Raw genomic sequence first — 24,382 nt, 5'->3', positions numbered from 1 at the left:
TTTCATTGCAAATGATCTTATTGAGAGTACATGTACATTTAAATGACTGTAGGGCGCATTCTCCGTATAACCAAAAGGCTCAAACGACTGGTTAATCTTCGCACTTCGAGAATACGCATGGCTCCAATGGACAAGCATACATACTGCTATTCAGTAACAGATTCCACGGCATCCTTGGTTTCTCAACTCGGCGCTCACAAGAAGGCAAACATGCAAGAACAATTACACTATATCATATTTTAAAATTTTTAATGGCTAGTTCCATGAATAGTTCCATTGCCAAATGTAACTGCCATTTCACTCGCCTTTGTTAAAAGGGAACTTTACAATCTTGGGATATTTTCTTATGTTTCATTGCGTATATATGTTAAAATTTACGGACTGTCAGACTACCGTCTTATCTCGTTCAGTTGTGCTTTATATTTTGTAATGAAGTCAAACCAATGTCCTGTGTGTATCACTGTGTGAAAAAAACTGCATCTGGTGAAATGGGATCTACCTGGGACGAAATAAAATAAAAACATATTGCTCTGTTGGCAACATCTTAGTGACAATGGATTTCCATTTCCAGCCACCAACACTGATCCATTGTGTGGAACGTGTAACTCTATCGTGTAGTTGTCAGTAACGAGCGCTTGTGAAATGTGTAGGGGCTGATTTTCGCAGCACTTTTCCAGAGTTAGCTATAAGGTACTATATGGTCTTCTATTACGGGATTGTGTTGTTCTGCCAATACGTCAGGCTTTACAGACTTACGACAACAGCCATCAATTTATTAACGGTACATATAGCGACAGCATCTATTGTCGTTACAACATACAAGTATTATGGGAAGACCCTGTTTCCCAAAATCAATAGCGGGAGAAAAATTAATCTTACTGATAGACATAGGTCATAATTAGAAAGACCTGTCATTATTCTATAAGATAATTTTAAGAAATGACTATTCACTGCCGCAGGTATTGTTCTCAAGAAGACAATAAGCTCCCCCCCCCCCCCCTCCACCGCACCACCACCACCATACCCTGCCCTCTCGCCCAACTGGCAATGTATAAACTAAATTAATGAACCTGAGCATGAAATAACACTTTGCCCTGCCTCGTATAATCTCATTTGCTACGAATGGCATAAAACTCCATGGGCATCGTTTGTGATTCACATGCATAGATCCCAGGAGAATTCATTCTGTTTTGGATGCAAAGCGTGGCTCTACATGATAGCAGATGATTGTCTTCGTCCACCCCTGAGAGTAGTACTGTGTTTGTGGCGCCAAGCATGAAGATAGAAACGAGAGGAAAGAAGAGTGTGAAAGCTGACAGTCACATCCCGATGCTACGGACACTACCCAATGCTCTTAACCCAAAACCAAATTGTGGAGAGATCTGTAAGTTCCTGCAGGACATTGGCATACCGTCTGATTAAAAAGCATAAGCTGGCTCATCTCCCTTGATAAATTTGTGTGGTGAACGTAAAAGCCACGGCCGTCGCGGCCGAATACATTCAGGATTTAGCTGCCATTACCACGGACGAGTATAAAGAGAGCTAAACTATGTACCAGTTTTAAATATACGACAAAATGGGGCAGTATGCACAAACACCGATGTATTTACTACTCCTCTACTTCCACTAAAATGAACTTCATTAAAGAGAACGTATTTGTATCCAGTTTGCAAATTTTGTAGCGGCGAGTGTTTGACTCAGCCCCGTATCGAGGACATGTTCCTCCGAAGATCCTGCACAGGCAGGGCGATCCAAATGAGGCCGCCGTACCGGACGCATATTCAGCGAGAAAGCGCGCACGACAAGGCCGCGACGTAATCGTTTCGCCGTCTAATCCCAACATATTTCCAAAGACTACAGCGTTTGGAGTTAACTTTTCACAACTACCTACTCTCAACGAGTAACACAGAAACCTCTCATTGTTCGTAGAGAAGAGGATAAAAGAGTTTGCCACAGCCGTCGGGGTTCCTTGAAAGGGCGAGTATACTTCAACAAAAGATTCGCGGGTTCGTGTCCTGACGTGGGCTAGGATTTTAATCTGTATGTCCTTCGCGAACGTGACGCCTGTGTTGTCTTTCGGCGGTAGATAGACTGGATGATGATGATGTTTGGTTTGTAGGGCGCTCAACTGCGCGGTCATCAGCGCCCGTACAATGCCCCAATCTGTACACAGTCCAATTTTAGCCACGTTCACGAATGACGATGATCATAAAATGACGGGGACAACACAAATACCCAGTCCCCGGGCCGAGAAAATCCTCAACCCGGCCGGGAAACGAACCCGGGACCCCGTGATCCACATACAGCAACGCTAGCAACTAGACCACGAGCTGCGGACTGACTAGACGGGAGCACACAACCGAAGCACAGAGGGCTACCAAGTGTAGTACAGTCTTCATTGACTCCGCTGTGTGTGTACCGTGAAGTCGGAGATTTTAGCGTGGTCTGGTCGTCAAACTTACACTACTGGCCATTAAAATTGCTACACCAAGAAGAAATGCAGATGATAAACGGGTACTCATTGGACAAATATATTATATTAGAACTGGCACGTGATTACATTTTCACGCAATTTGGGTGCATAGATCCTGAGAAATCAGTGCCCACAACAACCACCTCTGGCCGTAATAACGGCCTTGATACGCCTGGGCATTGAGTAAAACAGAGCTTGGATGGCGTGTACAATTACAGCTGCCCATGCAGCACGATACCACAGTTCATCAAGAGAAGTGACTGGTGTATTGTGACGAACCAGTTGCTCGGCCACCATTGACCAGACGTTTTCAATTGGTGAGAGATCTGGAGAATGTGCTGGCCAGGGCAGCAGTCGAACATTTTCTCTATCCAGAAAGGCCCGTACAGGACCTGCAACATGCGGGCGTGCATTATCCTGCTGAAATGTAGGGATTCGCAGGAATCGAATGAAGGGTAGAGCCGCGGGTCGTAACACATCTGAAATGTAGCGTCCACTGTTCAACGTTCCGTCAATGCGAACAAGAGGTGACCGAGACGTGTAACCAATGCCACCCCATACCATCACGCCGGGTGATACGCCAGTATGGCGATGACGAATACACGCTTCCAATGTGCGTTCACCGCGATGTCGCCAAACACGGATGCGACCATCATGATGCTGTAAACAGAACCTGGATTCATACGAAAAAATGACGTTTTGCCATTCGTGCAGCCAGGTTCTTCGTTGAGTTCACCATCGCAGGCGCTCCTGTCTGTGATGCAGCGTCAAGGGTAACCGCAGCCATAGTCTCCGAGTTGATAGTCCATGCTGCTGCAAACGTCGTCGAACTGTTCGTGCAGATGGTTGTTGTCTTGCAAACGTCCCCATCTGTTGACTCAAGGATCGAGACTTGGTTGCACGATCCTTTACAGCCATGCGGATAAGATGCCTGTCATCTCGACTAGTGATAAGAGGCCGTTGGGATCCAGCACAGCGTTCCGTATTACCCTCCTGAACCCACAGATTCCATATTCTGCTAACAGTCATTGGATCTCGAACAACGCGAGCAGCAATGTCGCGATACGATTAACCGCAATCTCGATAGGCTACAATCCGACCTTGAACAAAGTCGGAAACGTGATGGTACACATATCCCCTCCTTACACGAGGCATCACAACAACGTTTCACCAGGCAACGCCGATCAACTGCTGTTTGTGTATTTGAAATTGGTTGGAAACTTTCCTCATGTCAGCACGTTGTAGGTGTCGCCACCGGCGCCAACCTTGTATGAATGCTCTGAAAAGCTAATAATTTGCATAACACAGCATCTTCTTCCTGTCGGTTAAATTTCGCGTCTGAAGCACGTCATCTTCGTGGTGTATCAATTTTAATGGCCAGTAGTGTACTTTACATTCAAACGGTACATTTCTGGATATGGGTTCTTACCAAAACCTTATCTAGTAATCCCGATGCCTGTAATAGAAATTGTGAAAGACAGTAGCGGAATACGTTGCGGTATAAGGCGGAAAGCGCCAAGGCCCGCTCTATACACAGGATGCCTAACGTAGTCACCCCAATTACACTGGTCACCATTAAAATTGCAATACCAGAAAGGATACCAAATAAAGAAAAATTTCTTTTCGTGTGCATACATTGTTGTAGGGAGAATACACGATCAAATGTGTACGTGATTTGGAGGTGTACAGAATCCGAAGCTTAGTGCACAGAGCTGCCACCTCTGGTAGAAACAATGGCTCCAGCCCTCTTGGACGTCGAGACGAACAGAGATGGGGTGATACATCGCTCCACGCTGATTCAGATTTGCTCCAGAGTTCACCAGTCACAGTGGTTGGAGAGTGTTGGGGTGCCAGTCTCTCTGTGACTCACGTTTTCAATGGATGAGAAACGTGGACAACGTCCTGGCCAGGGCAACAGTTGAAAACCCTCTGTATCAAAGTAGATGATGTAACATGGGCATCGTACGGTCTTGCATTATCTTGTGGAAAGATATCGTCACCGACATCTAGTCGATAGCACACATTTACTGGCCTTAGCACGTCAGAAAAGTAACGGCTGATGTCCAAATTAACGGACATACATGATTAGTATTTCGTCTGAAAACGTGACGTGTTTACACTGCTGCCGTTGGTCGCATCACGGTCGGCGCACATATATCTGTGCCTGTCTAGCGAAGCTGCAACTGTAGTCGCCGTGTAGACAGTCCGTGATGCTCCAGACAGTGTTGCAGAGTCCGTGCACGTGACATGGCTGCACGAACTTGTGAACGATGTCTTTCCTCTCCGACGCTATTCGCGGGATGCCGTTGATATCTTACATCGCATTGAGTATGGCCGTCCTGCACCCATACATTCCAAAGTCTCGTGATAGTGGGGTATCGCAACCGTGTAAGGCAGATATATCGCAGAAGGATAAATAGCACTCTCTATAGATTGTGATCCTGCTGCTGTCGAATTCCTACACGTCCTGTCAGACGTTTCTCCTCCTCAGAGATGCATAATACTATTGTCTCCGAATCAACCAAGACTCAAAAGTGATTTCTGTACAAAAAAACCACCGCGTATGATTTCCTTATACACAGAATGACGGGTTGTGCTAAAATGCTAATAATTTACATATTCAAACATGTATCATACTTTATGCCAGTCCAAAGTTTGTTACATACTGTCTATATGCTGCTGCAAACTTAATGGTCGGCAGTTATTTGACGAAAGTTTCAGCACATCGAAATAACGTTTTCGGCAGGAGCTCGTAACGAAAATTACAAGTGTTTTGAAGTATGATCAGTACTGTCAAACCTTTTTATGTAACAAGAAATCGAAAACAGTTTATTTGGACACGTTATTTGAGGCATAGTGAAGACTCATCCCAGTTATGTATTGTTTGCTTGATAGTGGAGGTGAAACTTTACTGTGTTAGCAACCCACATATTTTTGTAAAACCTCTCACAACAAATAAAGACAAGGATTATATCTCTGAACTCGCCTTTTCGTGAGATCTTAAATTTTGTTAAAAATGCAGCTTTCTATTTAAGAATCCCTAATTAGTTCCTATAAAGCAGTCTCTTTTTGCGCACTATAGGTTTTAGATAATTTTGTTGTGACATATTGAACCATGTAAGTGTTACTAGGGTTGTGCAGCTTACAGTACAGCGTTTGAACGGAATTCTACCGACAAAATACCTGAAATATTTTCTGAATATTTTGGTGGAATAGACCCATAGTCTCCGCTGTCTAGTTACAGAGTAATGGCACTTCGTTTGATTTCAGACCCTCGTCTATCTTTTTACCAGTATTACACTGAAAATATCTGCACGACACTGCATAACGTCGATGGTATGCGCCGTGTGCCTTGGTTGAAAAAAAAAAACTTCTTACATTCACTCACGGTATTTGCTGTTACCGAAGCCTTAAACTTACAGCCGGTACTGCTCTGTTTCGGGGTTGTACATTAACAGTGATACAAAGCAGTATGAATATACACGTCGTGTATAGCTACACTGTACAAACCGAACAGATTGAACACACTGTGATGATGATTTTTGGTTTGTGGGGTGCGGTCATCAGCGTCCGTAGTTCACAGTCCAATCTAACCACTGTCACGAATGATGACGATGAAATTATAAGGACAACACAAGCACCCAGTCCCTGTTGTTGTTGTTGTGGTGGTCTTCAGTCCTGAGACTGGTTTGATGCAGCTCTCCAAGGTACTCTATCCCGTGCAAGATTCTTCATCTCCCAGTACCTACTGCAACCTACATCCTTCTGAATCTGCTTAGTGTATTCATCTCTTGGTCTCCCTCTACGATTTTTACCCTCCACGCTGGCCTCCAATACTAAATGGGTGATCCCTTGATGTCTCAGAACATGTCCTACCAACCGATCCCTTCTTCTAGTCAAGCTGTGCCACAAAGTTCTCTTCTCCCCAATCCTATTCAGTACCTCCTCATTACTTATGTGATCTACCCATCTAACCTTCAGCATTCTTCTGTAGCACCACATTTCGAAAGCTTCTATTCTCTTCTTGTCCAAACTATTTATCGTCCATGTTTCACATCCATACATGGCTAAACTCCATACAAATACTTTCAGAAACGACTTCCTGACACTTAAATCTAGACTCAATGTTAACAAATTTCTCTTGTTCATAAACGCTTTCCTTGCCATTGTCAGCCTACATTTTATATCCTCTCTACTTCGACCATCGTCACTTATTTTGCTCTCCAAATAGCAAAACTCCTTTATTACTTTAAGTGTCTCATTTCCTAATCTAATTCCCTCAGCATCACCCGAGTTAATTTGACTACATTCCATTATCCTCGTTTTGCTTTTGTTTATGCTCATCTTATATCCTCCCTTTAAGACACTATCCATTCCGTTCAACTGGTCTTCCAAGTCCTTTGCTGTCTTTGACAGAATTACAATGTCATCGGCGAACCTCAAAGTTTTGATTTCTTCTCCATAGATTTTAATACCTACTCCGAATTTTTCTTTTGTTTCCTTTACTGCTTGCTCAATATACAGATTGAATAACATCGGGGAAAGGCTACAACGCTGTCTGAGTCCCTTCGCAACCACTGCTTCCTTTTCATGTCCCTCGCCTCTTATAACTGCTATCTGGTTTCTGTACAAATTGTAAATAGCCTTTCGCTCCCTGTATTTTACCCTGCCACCTTCAGAATTTGAAAGAGAGTATTCCAGTCAACATTGTCAAAAGCTTTCTCTAAGTCTACAAATGCTAGAAATGTAGGTTTGCCTTTCCTTAATCTTTCTTCTAAGATAAGTCGTAAGGTCAGTATTGCCTAACGTGTTCCAATATTTCTACGGAATCCAAACTGATCTTCCCCGAGGTCGGCTTCTACCAGTTTTTCCATTCGTCTGTAAAGAATTCGTGTTAGTATTTTGCATCCGTGACTAATTAAACTGATAGTTCGGTAATTTTCACATCTGTCAACACCTGCTTTCTTTGGGATTGGAATTATTATATTCTTCTTGAAGTCTGAGGGTATTTCGCCTGTCTCATACATCTTGCTCACCAGATGGTAGAGTTTTGTCAGGACTGGCTCTCCCTAGGCCGTCAGTAGTTCTAATGGAATGTTGTCTACTCCCGGGGCCTTGTTTCGACTTAGGTCTTTCAGTGCTCTGTCAAACTCTTCACGCAGTATCGTATCTCCCTTTTCATCTTCATCTACATTCTCTTCCATTTCCATAATATTGTCCTCAAGTACATCACCCTTGTAGAGACCATCTATATACTCCTTCCACCTTTCTGCTTTCCCTTCTTTGCTTAGAACTAGGTTTCCATCTGAGCTCTTGATATTCGTACAAGTGGTTCTCTTTCCTCCAAAGGTCTCTTTAATTTTCCTGTAGGCAGTATCTATCTTACCCCTAGTGAGAAAGCCTCTAAATCCTTACATTTGTCCTCTAGCCGTCCCTGCTTAGCCATTTTGCACTTCCTGTCGATCTCATTTTTGAGGCGTTTGTATTCCTTTTTGCCTGCTTCATTTACTGCATTTTTATATTTTGTCCTTTCAACAATTGAATTTAATATTTCTTCTATTACTCAAGGATTTCTACTAGGCCTCGTCTTTTTACCTACTTGACCCTCTGCTGCCTTCACTACATCCCTCAAAGCTACCCATGCTTCTTCTACTGTATTTCTTTCCCCCATTACTGTCAATTGTTCCCTTATGCTCTCCCTTAAACTCTGTACAACCTCTGGTTTAGTCAGTTTATCTAGGTCCCATTTCCTTAAATTCCCGCCTTTTTGCAGTTTCTTCAGTTTTAATCTACAGTTCATAACCAATAGATTGTGGTCAGAGTCCACACCTGCCCCTGGAAATGTCTTACAATTTAAAACCTGGTTAATAAATCTCTTTCTTACCATTATATAATCTATCTGATACCTTTTAGTATCTCCGGGATTCTTCCATGTATACAACCTTCTTTTATGATTCTTGAACCAAGTGTTAGCTATGATTAAGTTGTGCTCTGTGCAAAATTCTACCTCGCGGCTCCCTCTTTCATTTCTTAGCCCCAGTCCATATTCACCTACTATGCTTCCTTCTCTCCCTTTTCCTACTACCGAATTCCAGTCACCCATGACTATTAAATTTTCGTCTCCCTTCACTATCTGAATAATTTCTTTGATTTCATCGTACATTTCTTCAATTTCTTCGTCATCTGCAGAGCTAGTTGGTATATAAACTTGTTGTACTGTAGTAGGCGTGGGCTTCGTGTCTATCTTGGCCACAATAATGCGTTCACTATGCTGTTCGTAGTAGCTTACCTGCACTCCTATTTTTTTCTATTCATTATTAAACCTACTCCTGCATTACCCTTATTTGATTTTGTATTTATAATCCTGTATTCGCCTGACCAAAGTCTTGTTCCTCCTGCCACCGAACTTCACTAATTCCTCCTATATCTAACTTTTACCTATCCATTTTCCTTTTTAAATTTTCTAACCTACCTTCCCGATTAAGGGATCTGACATTCCACGCTCCGATCCGCAGAACGCCAGTTTTCTTTCTCCTGATGACGACGTCCTCTTGAGTAGTCCCCGCCCGGAGATCCGAATGGGGGACTATTTTACCTCCGGAATATTTTACCCAAGAGGACGCCATCATCATTTAACCATATATTAAAGCTGCATGCCCTCGGGAAAAATTGCAGCCGTAGTTTCCTCATGCTTTCATCCGTTCGCAGTACCTGCAGAGCAAGGCCGTTTTGGTTAGTGTTACAAGGCCAGATCAGTCAATCATCCAGTCTGTTGCCCCGCAACTACTGAAAAGGCTGCTGCCCCTCTTCAGGAATCACGCGTTTGTCTGGCCTCTCAACAGATACCCCTCCGTTGTGGTTGCACCTACGGTACGACTACCTGTATCGCTGAGGTACGCAAGCCTCCCCACCAACGGCAAGGTCCATGGTTCACGGGGGGGACCCAGTTCCTGGTCAGAGAAAAATCCCCAACCCGGGACCCCGTGATCCGGAGGCAGCAACGCTAGCCACTAGACCACGAGCTGCGGACTTGTACAGACTGTGATAAAAGTGTACACGTTTCATCTGACGCTTGTGCGATTTGGTGATTGCATGTTACAGGCTTTTTCACAAAGAGGGTTCTCACTAATTTTTTCCACTACACATTTCGTTGTCGGCGCCATGCAGGCAATAAATTAATTTAAGGTATTTAACTTATATTCGCTGTACGCAGAGTAATATTTCGGGACAGTTCATCATTTAGAAAAAAAGAGTTTCCATTTATAGAGGCGAACTGTGTGAATAATAGCTAACTCTGATTTTAATGTCTCGTCGCCCATTAAGTTACATGGACACTATGTCTGGCCTGGCAGTCGTGCATAACAAAGTTACCAGCTCGTCATTCTATGGACTTAGTGGGACGAACCGTCGATCCGATTATCTGCTCAAACCTTACTCCACAACCAATCATTGTAATTCAATGAGATGAGTGATGCCTTTCTCTGTTCTACAGCAACCTCACGTGTTCCATATTCTGATAACAATGTGAATATTTTCTATAATTTTCTATGGCGTACTGAAATTGAAACATGCATGGTATGTACTACATATAAAACGGGATTATATGTTGTCAGTTTTTGCCAGGCAGATTCCGGCATCGGAAATTTCTTCTATCACCATGACCTATCTACAGATACAGGGTGTCCCAGGAGAAATGGTTAGTATTCAGAGATATGACGGAAATGCTCATCTGACGCACGAAACTTCCCTAAAAATGGTTTCCGAGATAGAACACGTGTAATGTATATTTGTTTTTGGGCTAGAGGCGCGCAAGCGTCTAAATAGCTACCAAGATCGTCAGACCTTACGCCATTAGATTTTTGTTTATGAGGCTGGATGGAATACGAGACGTAAAAACGAAAAGTGAACATGAGAGATGAACTGCTTGTTCGCATCACCGGACGCTGATGCCCTGATTATGGAACGTGCAGAGGCACTCAGACAACCAACACATGTTCTCCCAAGAGTGAACAAATGTACTGGAAATGTACTGGAGTTGACAGTGGAGTATTCGAAATTTATTGTTAACTGTACAACAGCTGTAATATGACGTGCAAGATATCGTGTTAAAAATACTTATCTTTCAATGATACTTTGTAAAACGCATGTTGCTACGTTTACTAACTGTTGTACACGTGTAAACCTGACATAATATTGAACAATACAGAAAATAAATAACAATGTTCATTAAATGTGTCTATCTCGGAAACCATTCGGATTAGGGCAGATGTCCATATGAAGTTACAAGCAAGAGCTTAAAAGTATTGCCTTAGAATTTCTTATGTAAAAACTCAAATATTTTTAAATAAAAAAAACGTTATTAAGATTCCTCACGTTTACTGTTCATGTCCACATATTTATCTATCAACACAGACACCTGGAGACAAATACATTTCTCCCAATGAGAGAATTGGTTGATATAGTCACTGTAGAATGTTTGACTTTGCTGACGGAGCCGCAACCTTACCTCTGCTTGCACCACTTCATCACTATCAACGTCAAGTCCTCGAAGGTGTTCTTTAAGTTTTGGGAACATGTGACAGTTGGATTGGGCCACGTCGGTACTATAGGGAGGATGATCGATGGTACTGAACCCAAGGCATCGTTTTATTCCAGATGTGACAGCACTCGTGCGTGGTCTGGCATTGCCGTGCTGAAGGAGATGGTGCTCCACGTGCGGACAAACCCTTTGAAATTGTGCTTTAACTTTTCTCAGCGTCTCTCACACAGTGACATAGTTACGTTACACGATACAGTTTGAATCCATCTAGCGACAGAGGGTTGCAACTTGCGTCAGTGAAACAGGATAGTCGACTGACAAGCGAACCTCCCCATCACACCCCCCTCAGATTTAGTTATAAGTTGGCACAGTGGATATGCCTTGAAAAACTAAACACAGATCAATCGAGAAAACAGGAAGAAGTTGTGTGGAACTATGAAAAAAATAAGCAAAATATACAAACTGAGTAGTCCATGTGCAAGATAGGCAACATAAAGGAGAGGGTGAGCTCACGACCGCCGTGGTCCCGTGGTTGGCGTGGGCTGCTGTGCAACGAGAGGTTCTTGGTTCAAGTCGTCCCTCGAGTGAAAAGTTTACTTTCTTTATTTCCGCAAAGTTATGATCTGTCCGTCCTTTCATTGACGTATCTGTTCACTGTCATAAGTTTAGTGCCTGTGTTTTGCGGCCGCACGGCAAAACCGTGCGATTATTAGACGAAAGGACGTGCCTCTCCTATGGGAACCGAAAACATTTGATCGCAAGGTCATAGGTCAACCGATTCCTCCACAGGAAAACAAGTCTGATATATTCTATACGACACTGGTGACGACATGTGCGTCACATGACAGAAATATGTTGTCGACCCACCTAACTTGTGCACTTGGCGAATAGGTAAAAAGATTCTTCTACCTTGCCCGATTTAGGTTTTCTTGTGGATGTGATAATCACTCCCAATAAAGTGGTGAAAACATAAGAGTTTGTCACATAAACTGCAACAAATGAATGCAACAATTTCACAGTCGCGCAGTTTTCCCTGTGCTCTGTCAAAACAAATGTTTTTAACGTTTTCAAATTTTTCCGTGTGTAGACCGTCAAATCCTGCATATCTCCAAGCAAATCTGAACATGTTCTGGAATTTTGGATAGCGAAGTTGATTATGTGTGATTGACTGAACTTGGATAATTGACACACGATCACGTAAACAATACTGCTCTGTGTACCTGTGCAGCTTCGCAAAATAATTGTCTGAAAATAAAAAATTAAACTTTTCACTCGAGGGAAGACTTCAACCAAGGACTTCTCGTTCCACAGCTGCTCACGCTAACCACAGGACCACGGCGCTCCTAAGCTCACGCTATCCTTGATGTTGCTTATCTTACACATGGACTACTCAGACTATTTCATAGTTCCACAAGACTTCTTCCTGTTTTCTCGAGTGATCTGTGTTCAGTTTTTCAAGGCCTATCCACTGTGCCAACTTATAACTAAATCTGAGGGGGGGTGCGATGGGGAGGTTCCCGTGTGAGTAATATGCGTGACATACACTACGTTAACCAATATTGAGAATGGAAAAAAAATTGTCATTACTTTTTATCACGCTCTTGTGTTTGATTGAAAGGATCGTTCCTGTCATATCCCAGGGTGTTGATTATTCTTCCTGGGGCATCCCACATATATTCTTGAATTCTGTGAAGCAAGCATGTAGCAGAAGAACTTCCTGTTGCACTGATATCAAAGTCCCATTCGAGACCAGAGTATAAGAAGGATGACTGACTGTACTTCTCTGTGTGATACGTTGTAAGCCTGCTATTGTAAATCACGCTCCATATCGAATCGGTTGTAGAAATATAAGAATACTGGCAGGTTCGTTCGTGAATGCCACTTCTTGGCTTTTTCCAAGCACTTTCTCATATAATACTCGTACTATGCTTTGATCTTGTCTGTGAGTTCAACAGCATCTACATTTCTGTTACACTTACCTGTGAGTCTGTAATTTGACCACTTTCGCTGCCCTGCTATGTACGTCTGCTAAAAGTCTGATTTGACGAAGGTGCCATAGACTTCAGCACTATTACTACACAGGCAAGTTTCTTCCATACGAAGTCCTCAACCTGAAGACTGACTTGAACAACATGGTGCTATCGGATATGGTATGCCTTTACCTTCCTCCGACTTTGATCTTACTTACCCAGTCAAAAGTCAGTTATATAGGGAACTACAGGTTAATTAGGCCTCTGAAACACAGTGAAATTGGGCATTTTTCATACTAAAAAACCATTGCCAAAAATGAAAGAAGCGGTAAGTGACAGAAAAAAAAACCATTCTAATAGATAAGTCCGCCATTTGCTCTGCCCATGACTGAAAGTATATAACTGGTCCATCACATACCCCCACACAGTGTTGCTCCCAGGTACACATATAACGTGAATGACTTCAACTGTGGCTCATTTATAGACGAGTCAGTATATATATATATATATATATATATATATATATATATATATATATATATATAGTTTTGTGGAGTGTACACCTTCACATTTGTCAACATTTAGAGTTTATTGCCTTTTTTACACCTGGTTTATATCTCGATAAGGTGCGACTAAAATTATTTTGATCTTTCATTATCTCATGTGTAGCTACGTATTCTGTGAAAATTCAAAAAATACGAGTAATGTTCTTTTCCAAGATGAAGGAATTCTGGTTAAGTGGTGTGCGTCTGCAGGGAACGACATGCAATTATCAAAAAGAACCCTCTTTAGTAACATACTCTTCGGTAGCACTCATGTCCGCCTGAAGAGAAAGACTGGAGGAACTCAAAGAAGTGCTTCTAAATCTGTGCCCGGCAGTTTCAGGCAGTTACGGAGTGTTGTGAAGATACTCAAGGAACTCAAACGGGAATTACTGAAAGTCGACGTCCTTTTAGCTAGAAGCTATTAGTTGTGTTTGGAGGAAATAGATCTGAGACAAACTGTAAAACGAACCTACTGTCTCAGTCGTGTATTTTGCATAAGAACCACAAGAAAATATGAAATTTGGAACGTGCAAAGGCATACAGCCGTCAATTTTCCTTCATTGAAATCACAAGTATAATATGTGAAAATAACCGTATCTTCCACCGTGCAGCTTATAAGGTCAGCGTTTTACTGCTGCACTAAATTATCTTGATCTATTCATGAATCTTATTGGTAGTCGTCGATTAACTGAAAATAAGATCGATCAGATTGTTATATGGGTAGATAATGATTCAAAGGAAAGTATTGGAAGAGACAGCTAATGTATTCACACAGTTCTGTTCGCCTAGGGTACAACCGGAATGGGGATCGTCCTTGGATGCTCTATGATTCACCAGAAGCGGCGAGAATCTTCATACGGCACAACAGTTCAACAAAACTAATCCTTCTTTCCTGAATATAATCTATACCACTGCATAGTACATACACACCCATCCCATACAAGTACACTTTTTTCAAGGTGAGTTTCACTACGTACTTGTCTCGCAATATTTTCAGATGATGATTCTTTCTTCACATCGCCCTTTTGCTGCAATAAATAACATAAACTTTCTGTTAATGGAAGAACATATTCAACTATCCAGTGATACGTTGCACACGTTTTATTTTCATCTCCCCCCCCCCCCCCCTAAAGTGAACCACAAGAAAATATGAAATTCGGGAGTGTGCAGTGGCATATAGCCGTCAATTCTCCTTCATTAGAATCACAAGTAGAACACTAAAATACGTGAAAGTAACGGCACCCTCCACCGAGCAGCTTATGAGGTCAGCATTTTACTACTCCACTAAATTACCTTGAGATTCCACATATAAAATGACATATTGATACATTTCCATTGTTATACATCCACTGAAGGTTGAATTCTCTGTTGAGGTATTATAGTTCTCACTATGCATCACAGAAACATTGGAAGAACGAAAGCAAGAAAAAATTCTTCATTCGGTGACTGTAATGTAGAGAAGTTGTTTTCAGCGTCGTAATATTTTATTCTTGCACATATTCTGCTTATGCCTATCTGCCCTGCTTGGTATGCAACAGGATGTGCTGCAGTGTTGTACTTAAAATACAGAGTAAGCTACATACAACAATAGCAATACAGATCAGAACTTAAGTCTCCTTTTTAGCTACTTTTTTCTTCCTCCTTGCAACGAAGGCAATATGCATGTTCTGCGATGTGACGTTGTCGCAACTGATCACTCCAGCCACTATTTCCTGGAGGATTTCGGGTCTCCCCTACAGGCGGCTTTGTATAAAACTGTCTGATAGACATCATCATATTGCACATTCTCTTAATGTTGTATTTCCACGTCTCTTTTGGTTCTAGATCACTCCAGTGTTTAATTATTAGCAAGATATTTAGTTTCAGTCAGTTGTCTATGTTTACGTAATGATGCCAACATTCTACAAGAATCTTATCCCATTTGTTTTGACTCTTTAATGGACTTATACTGGAAAAATATGTAATCATCAATTCCATGCTACATACCAACGATTTGGCATTGCTTTCAGTCTGTTGCTCATGAGGATAACTCATCCGAGATGTTTCAAACAAGACTCTTCAACGTGGATGTAGCCATTTATAATAATCTTGGATCAGACTGGACATCCACTTTACAACCAAGCTTGATACCTGTCCTTGTGACTTATGAAAAATAACATATCTATACAATTAATCATAAATTGATATTCATTGATACTTTTTTTTATTTTCATCATTTGGGATGATCAACATATTGTTGGCCAAGATAAACAATGAGGTAACTTCAGTCAGCGAAATCCACGGGGAATACTGTTTTTCACTCTTCAGTATGTTGATCTCGATGGATAAGTATCTTTCGTGCAATCTCACACCATTAAATGATAATTGCTACAGAACTCATACGTATAAGGAGCACATACAAGTATCTTTAGCAAATTCTGCAACATCACACAATTCATTAATTCAGATTATCGGTACATTATTTTCGTTAAGCAAGTCTGTAAATAAAAAAAACACTGCAAAAATTTATATCAAACTAGGCCACAGTAGACATAATATCACTGCAACTATGGCAATCATCAGATTTTAATGTAACACAGCGAATTACAACCGTTTTGTGTTCATGACAGCGCGCATGCTTGTGTGTACACGCATATGCGTCCAGCAATTATACTTGACATGAGGCAGCATCAATCAATGGGGCGTTCGAACATTGTTACTCGTGATGTGATATACAATTTTTAGGAAAGTAAACCGCCGAGAATTTTATACAGAAACCTCGAATTGTCAGTGTTATTACAAAACTGCCAAGAAAAAGAAGGGGCAATTGTTAGTCTGCGGCAATGAAGCGATTTCAGTATAGAACAGAACATTAATTCCAGATATTTTAAAAAGGAAAAAAGGGCAACTAAGAAGACAATAAAAAGTAATTTACTCTTTGGGATATTTTTGTTTTGTTTACATGAATTAGACATTTTGGTTTCAAATGATCACAGTTACACTATTGACTGTTAATAGTACGTTTTCAACATTAAAAAGTTTGCCCATGCCACAGAATTCAGATACCGGTAATTAAATAATTTAAACTCTTTAACATAGCTGTCATGTCGTCGGTTTGTTAGCTTCACGACCTCAAATTACATACTGAACATGTTAAGTATAGTTATTAAATTGCCTTACCTTGGCTTGGGCGTGTCGTATGCAACAGTCCAAATATCTTTCTGCGTTACAAATTCATTTTCGGTCAGCTCACACAGTCCGCAAATCTAAAAGTCAGTACAAATTATACTGTTGTCTTCGCAAGAAATCGTCAATAGGCAACTGTATACGCTGCTGAAAACCGTAATTGTTAAATCTAGCACCGGTTAACTTTGTAAAATACAATATAGGTGAAAAAGGAGCACTTCACAATCACAAATCACGTACTCAGTACTTCAATCTCTGTCGCTACAGCTCTCTCAGATGAACTCTCAACAGGTGTACGCCGCGTGGCAAGTGTACCAACATTGCGTGAAACATTTTCACAGTCGGCTTCAATGTACAGTGCTGCCACAACATTGACTTCATGAACTATAGCGAAGATTCGCTTAATGTGTACCGCAGATTCACTCAAATGTGCCATAGTGTAAAGTTGGCTATGATAGTAATCTAATCTGAAGATTGGTGATTAGCTTTTAAAATTTGTACATCCTCGATTTCCATGGCAGTTTTCACCTCCTCTTTACATCATTGCAAATTTCTTGGTATTGAATTCACAGAGCATGATGTGTGCGCCAATCGGAAGCAGCATTGGAAACTGGACACAACTTATTTGGTTCGCACTTAAGATTATGAGTTTATTTACTCCCTCCTCCCTTTTACGTATCCGGTCTTGAAAATACTTTAGTACAGAAATCCCTGAGCGACAGAAAAGAGGAAACGAAGTTGGTGCAACAGGCAGCTTGTGAATGCCCTTTAACGCATCTGTGGGGCTCATGCGTAGTTCATGGATAGTTGCACGGATTTTAGCGTTAAAAATTGAAACCACACAAGAATCTCACGTAGTTATCATTATGGATGCTGCTCCTTCTAGCCAGACAGTTGTTTTAGTTAGTCAGTAAATAATATACGAAGTCTGACACGGCAGAGGTTTTGGCCATTATATTTTTGCACTATTACGTAGTTGGAACTTAAAGACGATTAACAGTTAACTGGGGTTCTATGTAACATACGGTTTTGAGAGAGCGGTTTGTTCTAATTCTGCGATACAAATGTGATTATGGTCGTTAACTTAATGGGACATTTTGATCAAAACTTAATTTCATTGTTTCATACACGGAAAAGACAAACAGCGGTATAGGTTTCGTGCTGCTTTTCCAATGTGGAAAAAGTTTCTGCTGTAACCATGCATTGAAATCACCCAGTACATCACTAGTTAGCTTGTGGTTGGTAGCAGGTGGTACTAACTTGCGCCTGGGAAGTAGGCATATTGAACGACGTACGGAGTGGATCGTCTCGAGTGCTAGTGATGTAGTATATGGCAGTTGTTGTTTGTAATTGTCAGAGTAATGTTATGTTGACAGGAACGTCTCGTGCTTATCTACCTTTTTTTTTTATATAGAAGATGAATGGTGAACACTGCCTGGAACTATGCAATGTGTTTCACACAGGTCATGTAAGTATGATGGCCAATCAGCGATACGGATGAATCTTGTCAGAGCAAGTATTCCTGCTACATGCTTCACAGTTTTCGCGAGGACACGCCGTTTGTATTGCAACATTTACTCTTACATGTTTTTGAATAACAAACCCACATAGCTGCAACGTATTATTGGGACATCGGCTTAAGTAAAAGTAAATGACAACTTCAAAACGTTTTCTCAGATTTCTTCGTCTAGCAAAAAAGTCATCAGAATCTGTGTTTTGTACTTCTTTGGAACTAAACTATTTAGAAACAGTGTTATCTTAATGAGCAGATAACTAACAACATCAATGAAGACAAAAAAGTGGACTGCCAGAGGCTGCGTGTCTTTCTGTACCCACTTTCCTCACATCCCTCCCTACAACTACTTAAATTGTTAAAAATTTCATTTAAAAGATGGAGAGCTCACAAACTGCCAATTGCTGATGTAATGTTTTAAATCGTTGACTAGTGGTAAATTAGCGCTCTGGGAGTTAAATGAAAATTTTATTCACTACCGAAATCTACTGCCCAATCCACACAGAACATTCGTTTATAAAACACACAACACACTGTAGATATCATACCCACCGGTCACTTACGTTTTAAGAATTATATCAACTGTTAACTATTATATGTGCATTTTTAATTCCATTTAAAAGGTACAGTAGGTCAATACATTCTGCCAATGGTTAACTTCAACTTCACCTATGTCTTTAATGACTGGCCTATCAAAAACCAATCAATACGCAAATTATGTTTGTATTTGTATTCCATGTGTTCAAATATAAATGCTGCTTCATTCATAATAGGCCTAGTTAACTGCTCTTATACAATAAGAATCAAATAATATTTGCAGCTGTATTCAGCACAGAGAAAACGAAACCAACAGCAGAATAATTAGTTGGCTAACATGTTCCATTAAAATTTAAAAACACTTTTCAGGCCTAAATGTTTTTAGCCCTACTCTAAAATGCCTTTCCTTTTGCTGCCCCTTTATATTTGATGGCAGTGCATTATAAAGTGGGACACCAATTTTGCTCAAATGTCTTTCAATAAAAGTCTTCTTTCATGCTCAAAATTGAGAAATCTACAGCTGAATATATTATCATAATGATAGTCACCACTTATTTGTAGACCTGCTTGTTTAGATCTGTGAGTTTGTTTATTTGTCCTTTGACCATTTGGCAAAACAGTATAGGATATTTCAGATACATTACAGAAATGAAATGTATGTATGTAAACACGTACAAGGTAGGATAGGATAGAGCAGGAAGTCAGCCATGGCCTTACCAAAGGAACCCTCCCAGCATTCACCTTAGTGACTCCGGAAAACCAAAGTAAGGATGGCTGAATGGGTATGAATCCTACTCCTACCAAATCAGAGTCCAGTGCATCAATATTGCCTTAGCCACCACCTCAGTTACACAATTCACAAATATTTAGAAAACTTTCACTCACTTTTATGCGTGGAGACATTTGGGGCATGCATATTCCCTCCCAAGAGTGGTGCCAGGAGGGGTATCTAGCCACCTTGTAAATTAACTGTTCCAAATCCAAAAGTAATCATGTTGAGCCAATGCAAATGCAGGGCAGAGGCAGAAGAGAAAGCTGATGATATGTCAGATGTACTGAGAGAACACTGTAAGACTCGTGTGTTCTGATGGCCCCTAACATATACTGACTGATAAATGCCTTGGCCTCGATTGTTAAAATAAAAAAGAAAAATGCAACTGGTGCTGTCATTTTATTCGAGATTAATAGTACTCTTTGATTTTGCTATAAAATCTAATTTCTTCTCAAAATCCTTTCCATAAGTTGACAGTGCATTGTAAAGAATGACACCAAAGGGGTCCACATGTCTTTTAGTATGAGTTGTTCTTCATGGAGAGACCTGGTATTGTGAGTGCTATATTTGCAAAATTATGGTAATCGCTGTTGATTTCCAGGTCTTAAAGTTTAGCACTTGTCAGCAACACACATTTGTGTATATGTATGGTGGGTAAAGTAACCACACAACTTTGCAAAAAGTGAACTGCAATGAGCTCTTGTAGAGCTGTGTGACAAGGTTCGAACAGCTCCTTCTGAGGAGCAATCTTTTGAAATGATTCTCTGAGCAAAACATGGGATTACAGAAGTGTCAGATTTCACTCGTCTGCTTTGACCCACGACGTCATCAGTATAGCAAAAATGGCTACTCTAAGTGTCTCCAATATCGCGCCGATTATGTCACTACGTAGACACAGCTACAAACATGAAAATACATATAAATAAGACAATACCATCTCCCTCCAAAAATATCAATTGAACTAACGGGATAACCACGGGAAATTGGGAGTTTTAAGGGTACAAGCTAAATATGACAGTAGAAAAACACAACACCACAATCCCAAAATGACAAACAAAAAAAATTGCAACATTTTGCTAATAAAAATAATTGATATATCTACAGAAATCGGACACTTTTTCTTGACCTATGTAGGTCAACCACTGCTGACGATACCAAAACACCAATACCTACAACTGAAACTATGAAAATGGCAATCGGTCGTTCCCCTTTACCGATATTGGTCAACCACAGCTATTGATGCCAAAAATCAACACTTCAATTATGAAAAATAAAACCGAAACCACAACACCTAAAAAATCAAACATCTGTACATAAATTAGGACACCTTAGGACATATCACAACTCAAAAAAAAAAAAAAAGCTTGCCAATTCTGGCACTGCAAGCTAGGTCTCTCTCTCTCTCTCTCTCTCTCTCTCTCTCTCTCTCTCTCTCTCTCTCTCTCTCTCTCTCTCTCTCTCTCTCTCACACACACACACACACACACACACACACACACACACCCCTTACATCACGGGTCAAAGCAGACGGGTGGAATCGGACGTTTCCATTGATCCCTAAACATGCTGAACTGAGTCTATGGGAGAGTTACGTTATACGAGCAGAGTTACATTACATGATCTTTCCCACTGAGTGTGATGAATGTACATTCCGATAAGTTTCGTTCATCAAACTTTTTCTACTTTCTGCTATATACCAGAGAGAGATTTTTGTTTTGATTCCTTTTTCTAAATTGAATGTAATTTGTTTCCTTCAAATTAATGGTCAGCCTTTTGGCACTGAACCATTAATCTATGGACTTGATTGGTTGTTGTAGACAGAGATTCCTTATTATTGCTCACTATTACACTAATGTCATGCAACATGATCATAGACATTGTTTCTGACAAGGGAACCTCCCCATCGCACCCCCCTCAGATTTAGTTGTAAGTTGGCACAGTGGATAGGCCTTGAAAAACTGAACACAGATCAGTTGAGAAAACAGGAAGAAGTTGTGTGGAACTTTGAAAAAATAAGCAAAATATACAAACTGAGTAGTCCATGGACAAGATAGGCAACAACAAGGAAAGACAGAACTCAGGAGTGCCGTGGTCCCATGGTTAGCGTGAGCAGCTGCGGAACAAAAGGTCCTTGGTTCAAGTCTCCCCTTGGGTGAAAATTTTAAGTTTTTATTTTCAGTTTATGTGACAAACGCTTATATTTTCATCACTTTTTTGGGAGTGATTATCACATTCACGAGAAAACCTAAATCGGGCAAGGTAGAAGAATCTTTTTACCCATGCGCCAAGTGCACAAGTTAGGTGGGTCGACAACATATTCCTGTCATGTGACGCACATGCCGTCACCAGTGTCGTATAGAATATATCAGACATGTTTTCCTGTGGAGGAATTGGTTGACCTATGACCTTGCGATCAAATGTTTTCAGTTCCCATTGGAGAGGCACGTCCTTTCGTCTACTAATCACACGGTTTTGCGGTGCGGTCCCAAAACACAGGCACTAAACTTATGACAGTGAACAGAGACGCCAATGAATGAACAGACAGATCATAACATTGCAAAAATAAAGTAAGTAACTTTACTCCCGAGGGAAGACTTGAACCAAGGACCTCTCGTTCCGCAGCTGCTCACGCTAACCACGAGACCACAGCGCTCCTGAGCTCACCCTCTTCTTGATGTTGCCTATCTTGCACATGGACTACTCAGATTGCATATTTTGCTTATTTTTTCATAGTTCCCCACAACTTCTTCCTATTTTCTCGATTGATCTGTGTTTAGTTTTTCAAGGCCTATCCACTGTGCCAACTTACAGCTAAATCTGAGGGGGGTGCGATGGGAAGGTTCCCTTGTGAGGACTATGTGTAATTTATATAAATAACAAACAGAAGGTTACCTAATGCACTACTATGTGGTACACCTGTTTTGACTACCTTTACATCAAGTACTCATCTGATTTTGTGATTAGGATGTGCTGATGTGAGTTCCACAATCTGTTACCTATTTTGCGAATAGGACTGTAACCATGATTCCTATCACTTTTATCCTCATTACTCTCTGTTTATCTAAAAGAATTTCATAAGTAAATGCATCAAAAGCTTTAGAAAGACTGAAATTAGCTCCTACAACACTATTGTTGTTTTCTAATTATTTCATCTGTGTAATCCATTATTGCCTTTTTTGTATTTCTAGTTGCTGGAGGGCCATGCTGATTGCTGTTCAGTAGGTTGTGGTTCCTTAAGTACTTGGTGACTCATTGTCTCATTAATCTCTCAAATACTTCAAAGAACATTGAGAGGGGTGATGTGGGTCAATAATTTTCCCCTAAATGGGACATCTTGACCGCCTTCTTTGTATGTTTCCATTTCTTCTTTTTTGTCTTTTATCAAACCTTCATTTACCTTTGGTAGACCTTGAAACCCAAAGGTCTTCCCTTGGGTTTTGTGCGGTAGGCCTTCTGTGATGTACTGTCACATAGACCTGTCTGTTCAAGGAAACAGGACCTGATGACCTAGTAGTTTGGTTCCTTGAATCACCCAGCCAGCCAGCCAGCCAACCAACCAACCAACCAACCAACCAACAATTTCAACTGTATCCCTATTGCCTCTCTTGACCAAAGGCTTCACTTCCGAAATTTTTACTCTGTGGTGGAAATTCCCTCACAGCTATGTGAGCCAGATGCTTTGCAATTTGCGAAGCATAAGTGACACCAGTACCTCATGTACACCTGAGACATTTTGCATTTGTTGCTTTTAATCACCTTTGCTACTTCACATTCCCTAGTTTAAACTAATCTTCCACTGTATGCTGGTGTACAATACTTAAGTTTATCCTAATTAATGAAATTCAAGCTTAGTGTTTAGGAAGCCTTTATAAAGTAACTTTTTATGTAATTTGGCTGGTCTTCTTTGCCAATATCAATGTTATCAGCATTTGCAAGTTTGATTTCCTACTTTTCATGTCTCTTCCCCCTATCATGTTTTGCTACTTCCCCTACAGATTTAGATTTACTGCCCAACGGTCTTATTATTGTTATCATTTCCAAGTATTTTTGCTTCACCAGTTACCATGTTGATATATTTTTGAAAAGTCTTTACATAACCTATACATGCGGGATCTGTGGATCTTTTCGTTTGAAAACTAAGCCTTTGTCAAGTCCTACAGGAAAATTTAATGGCTGTCAAATCCAGGTACTAGATTTAATAGTTCCACATGAATGGACTCCGATCAGTTTCTTCAGAAAGCCAGTTTCAAAATTAGTCACAAATACTGAAGAGAGAGCTTTCTAAGCACTGTTAATACCTCAATGTGAAAGCATTTCAAACCAGGATTCAGTATTCAGACTATTTATAAAACTAGCACAGTTTTCTGCAGAGAGATTCCTTCTGTAAAAAGACATACATGTCTTTCTTTCACAGTTATACCAGGAAGTCTAAGACAGTTAGCATTGTCATCAGATATCCCCAAATCAGTATTAATTTCTCTCTGTGTGGTGTCCATATTTGAAAATAAAGGATGACAATTATTGAACTATATGGGGAAAAAAGTAAATTACTTACAAACTATGGTGTTTACACATTTAATTCAACATTTTATCATCATTACAGGTATTTGCGTTTAGGTTAGGAGATGAAACTTCCTGGCAGATTAAAACTGTGTGCCCGACCGAGACTCGAACTCGGGACCTTTGCCTTTCGCGGACAAGTGCTCTACCAACTGAGCTACCGAAGCACTTGTCCGCGAAAGGCAAAGGTCCCGAGTTCGAGTCTCGGTCGGGCACACAGTTTTAATCTGCCAGGAAGTTTCATATCAGCGCACACTCCGCTGCAGAGTGAAAATCTCATTCTGGAGGTTAGGAGATGTTCGATATAC

General features: G+C 40.8%; 2 protein-coding genes across 2 annotated transcripts in view; one reads left to right on the top strand and one right to left on the bottom strand.

The window, feature by feature from the left end:
* LOC126298783 (ATP-binding cassette sub-family G member 8) overlaps positions 1-17,052 on the bottom strand; it is a 290,336-nt gene extending 273,284 nt beyond the window's left edge. The window contains exon 1 of the mRNA XM_049990244.1: positions 16,687-17,052. The gene's annotated coding sequence lies outside the window, so the exon portion shown is untranslated. The remainder of the gene's footprint in view (positions 1-16,686) is intronic.
* An 858-nt stretch (positions 17,053-17,910) lies between these two features.
* LOC126299550 (ATP-binding cassette sub-family G member 5) overlaps positions 17,911-24,382 on the top strand; it is a 115,458-nt gene continuing 108,986 nt past the window's right edge. Inside the window, exon 1 of the mRNA XM_049991544.1 lies at positions 17,911-18,160. Within this exon, the coding sequence (XP_049847501.1) occupies positions 18,110-18,160 (51 nt within the window). The 5' untranslated portion in view covers positions 17,911-18,109. The remainder of the gene's footprint in view (positions 18,161-24,382) is intronic.

The sequence above is a fragment of the Schistocerca gregaria genome, chromosome X (genome assembly GCF_023897955.1).
Source record: "Schistocerca gregaria isolate iqSchGreg1 chromosome X, iqSchGreg1.2, whole genome shotgun sequence".
NCBI classification, from domain to species: Eukaryota; Metazoa; Arthropoda; class Insecta; order Orthoptera; family Acrididae; genus Schistocerca; species Schistocerca gregaria.
The sequence above is the reverse complement of the archived record's forward strand: the minus strand, read 5'-3'. Positions and strand labels throughout refer to the sequence as shown.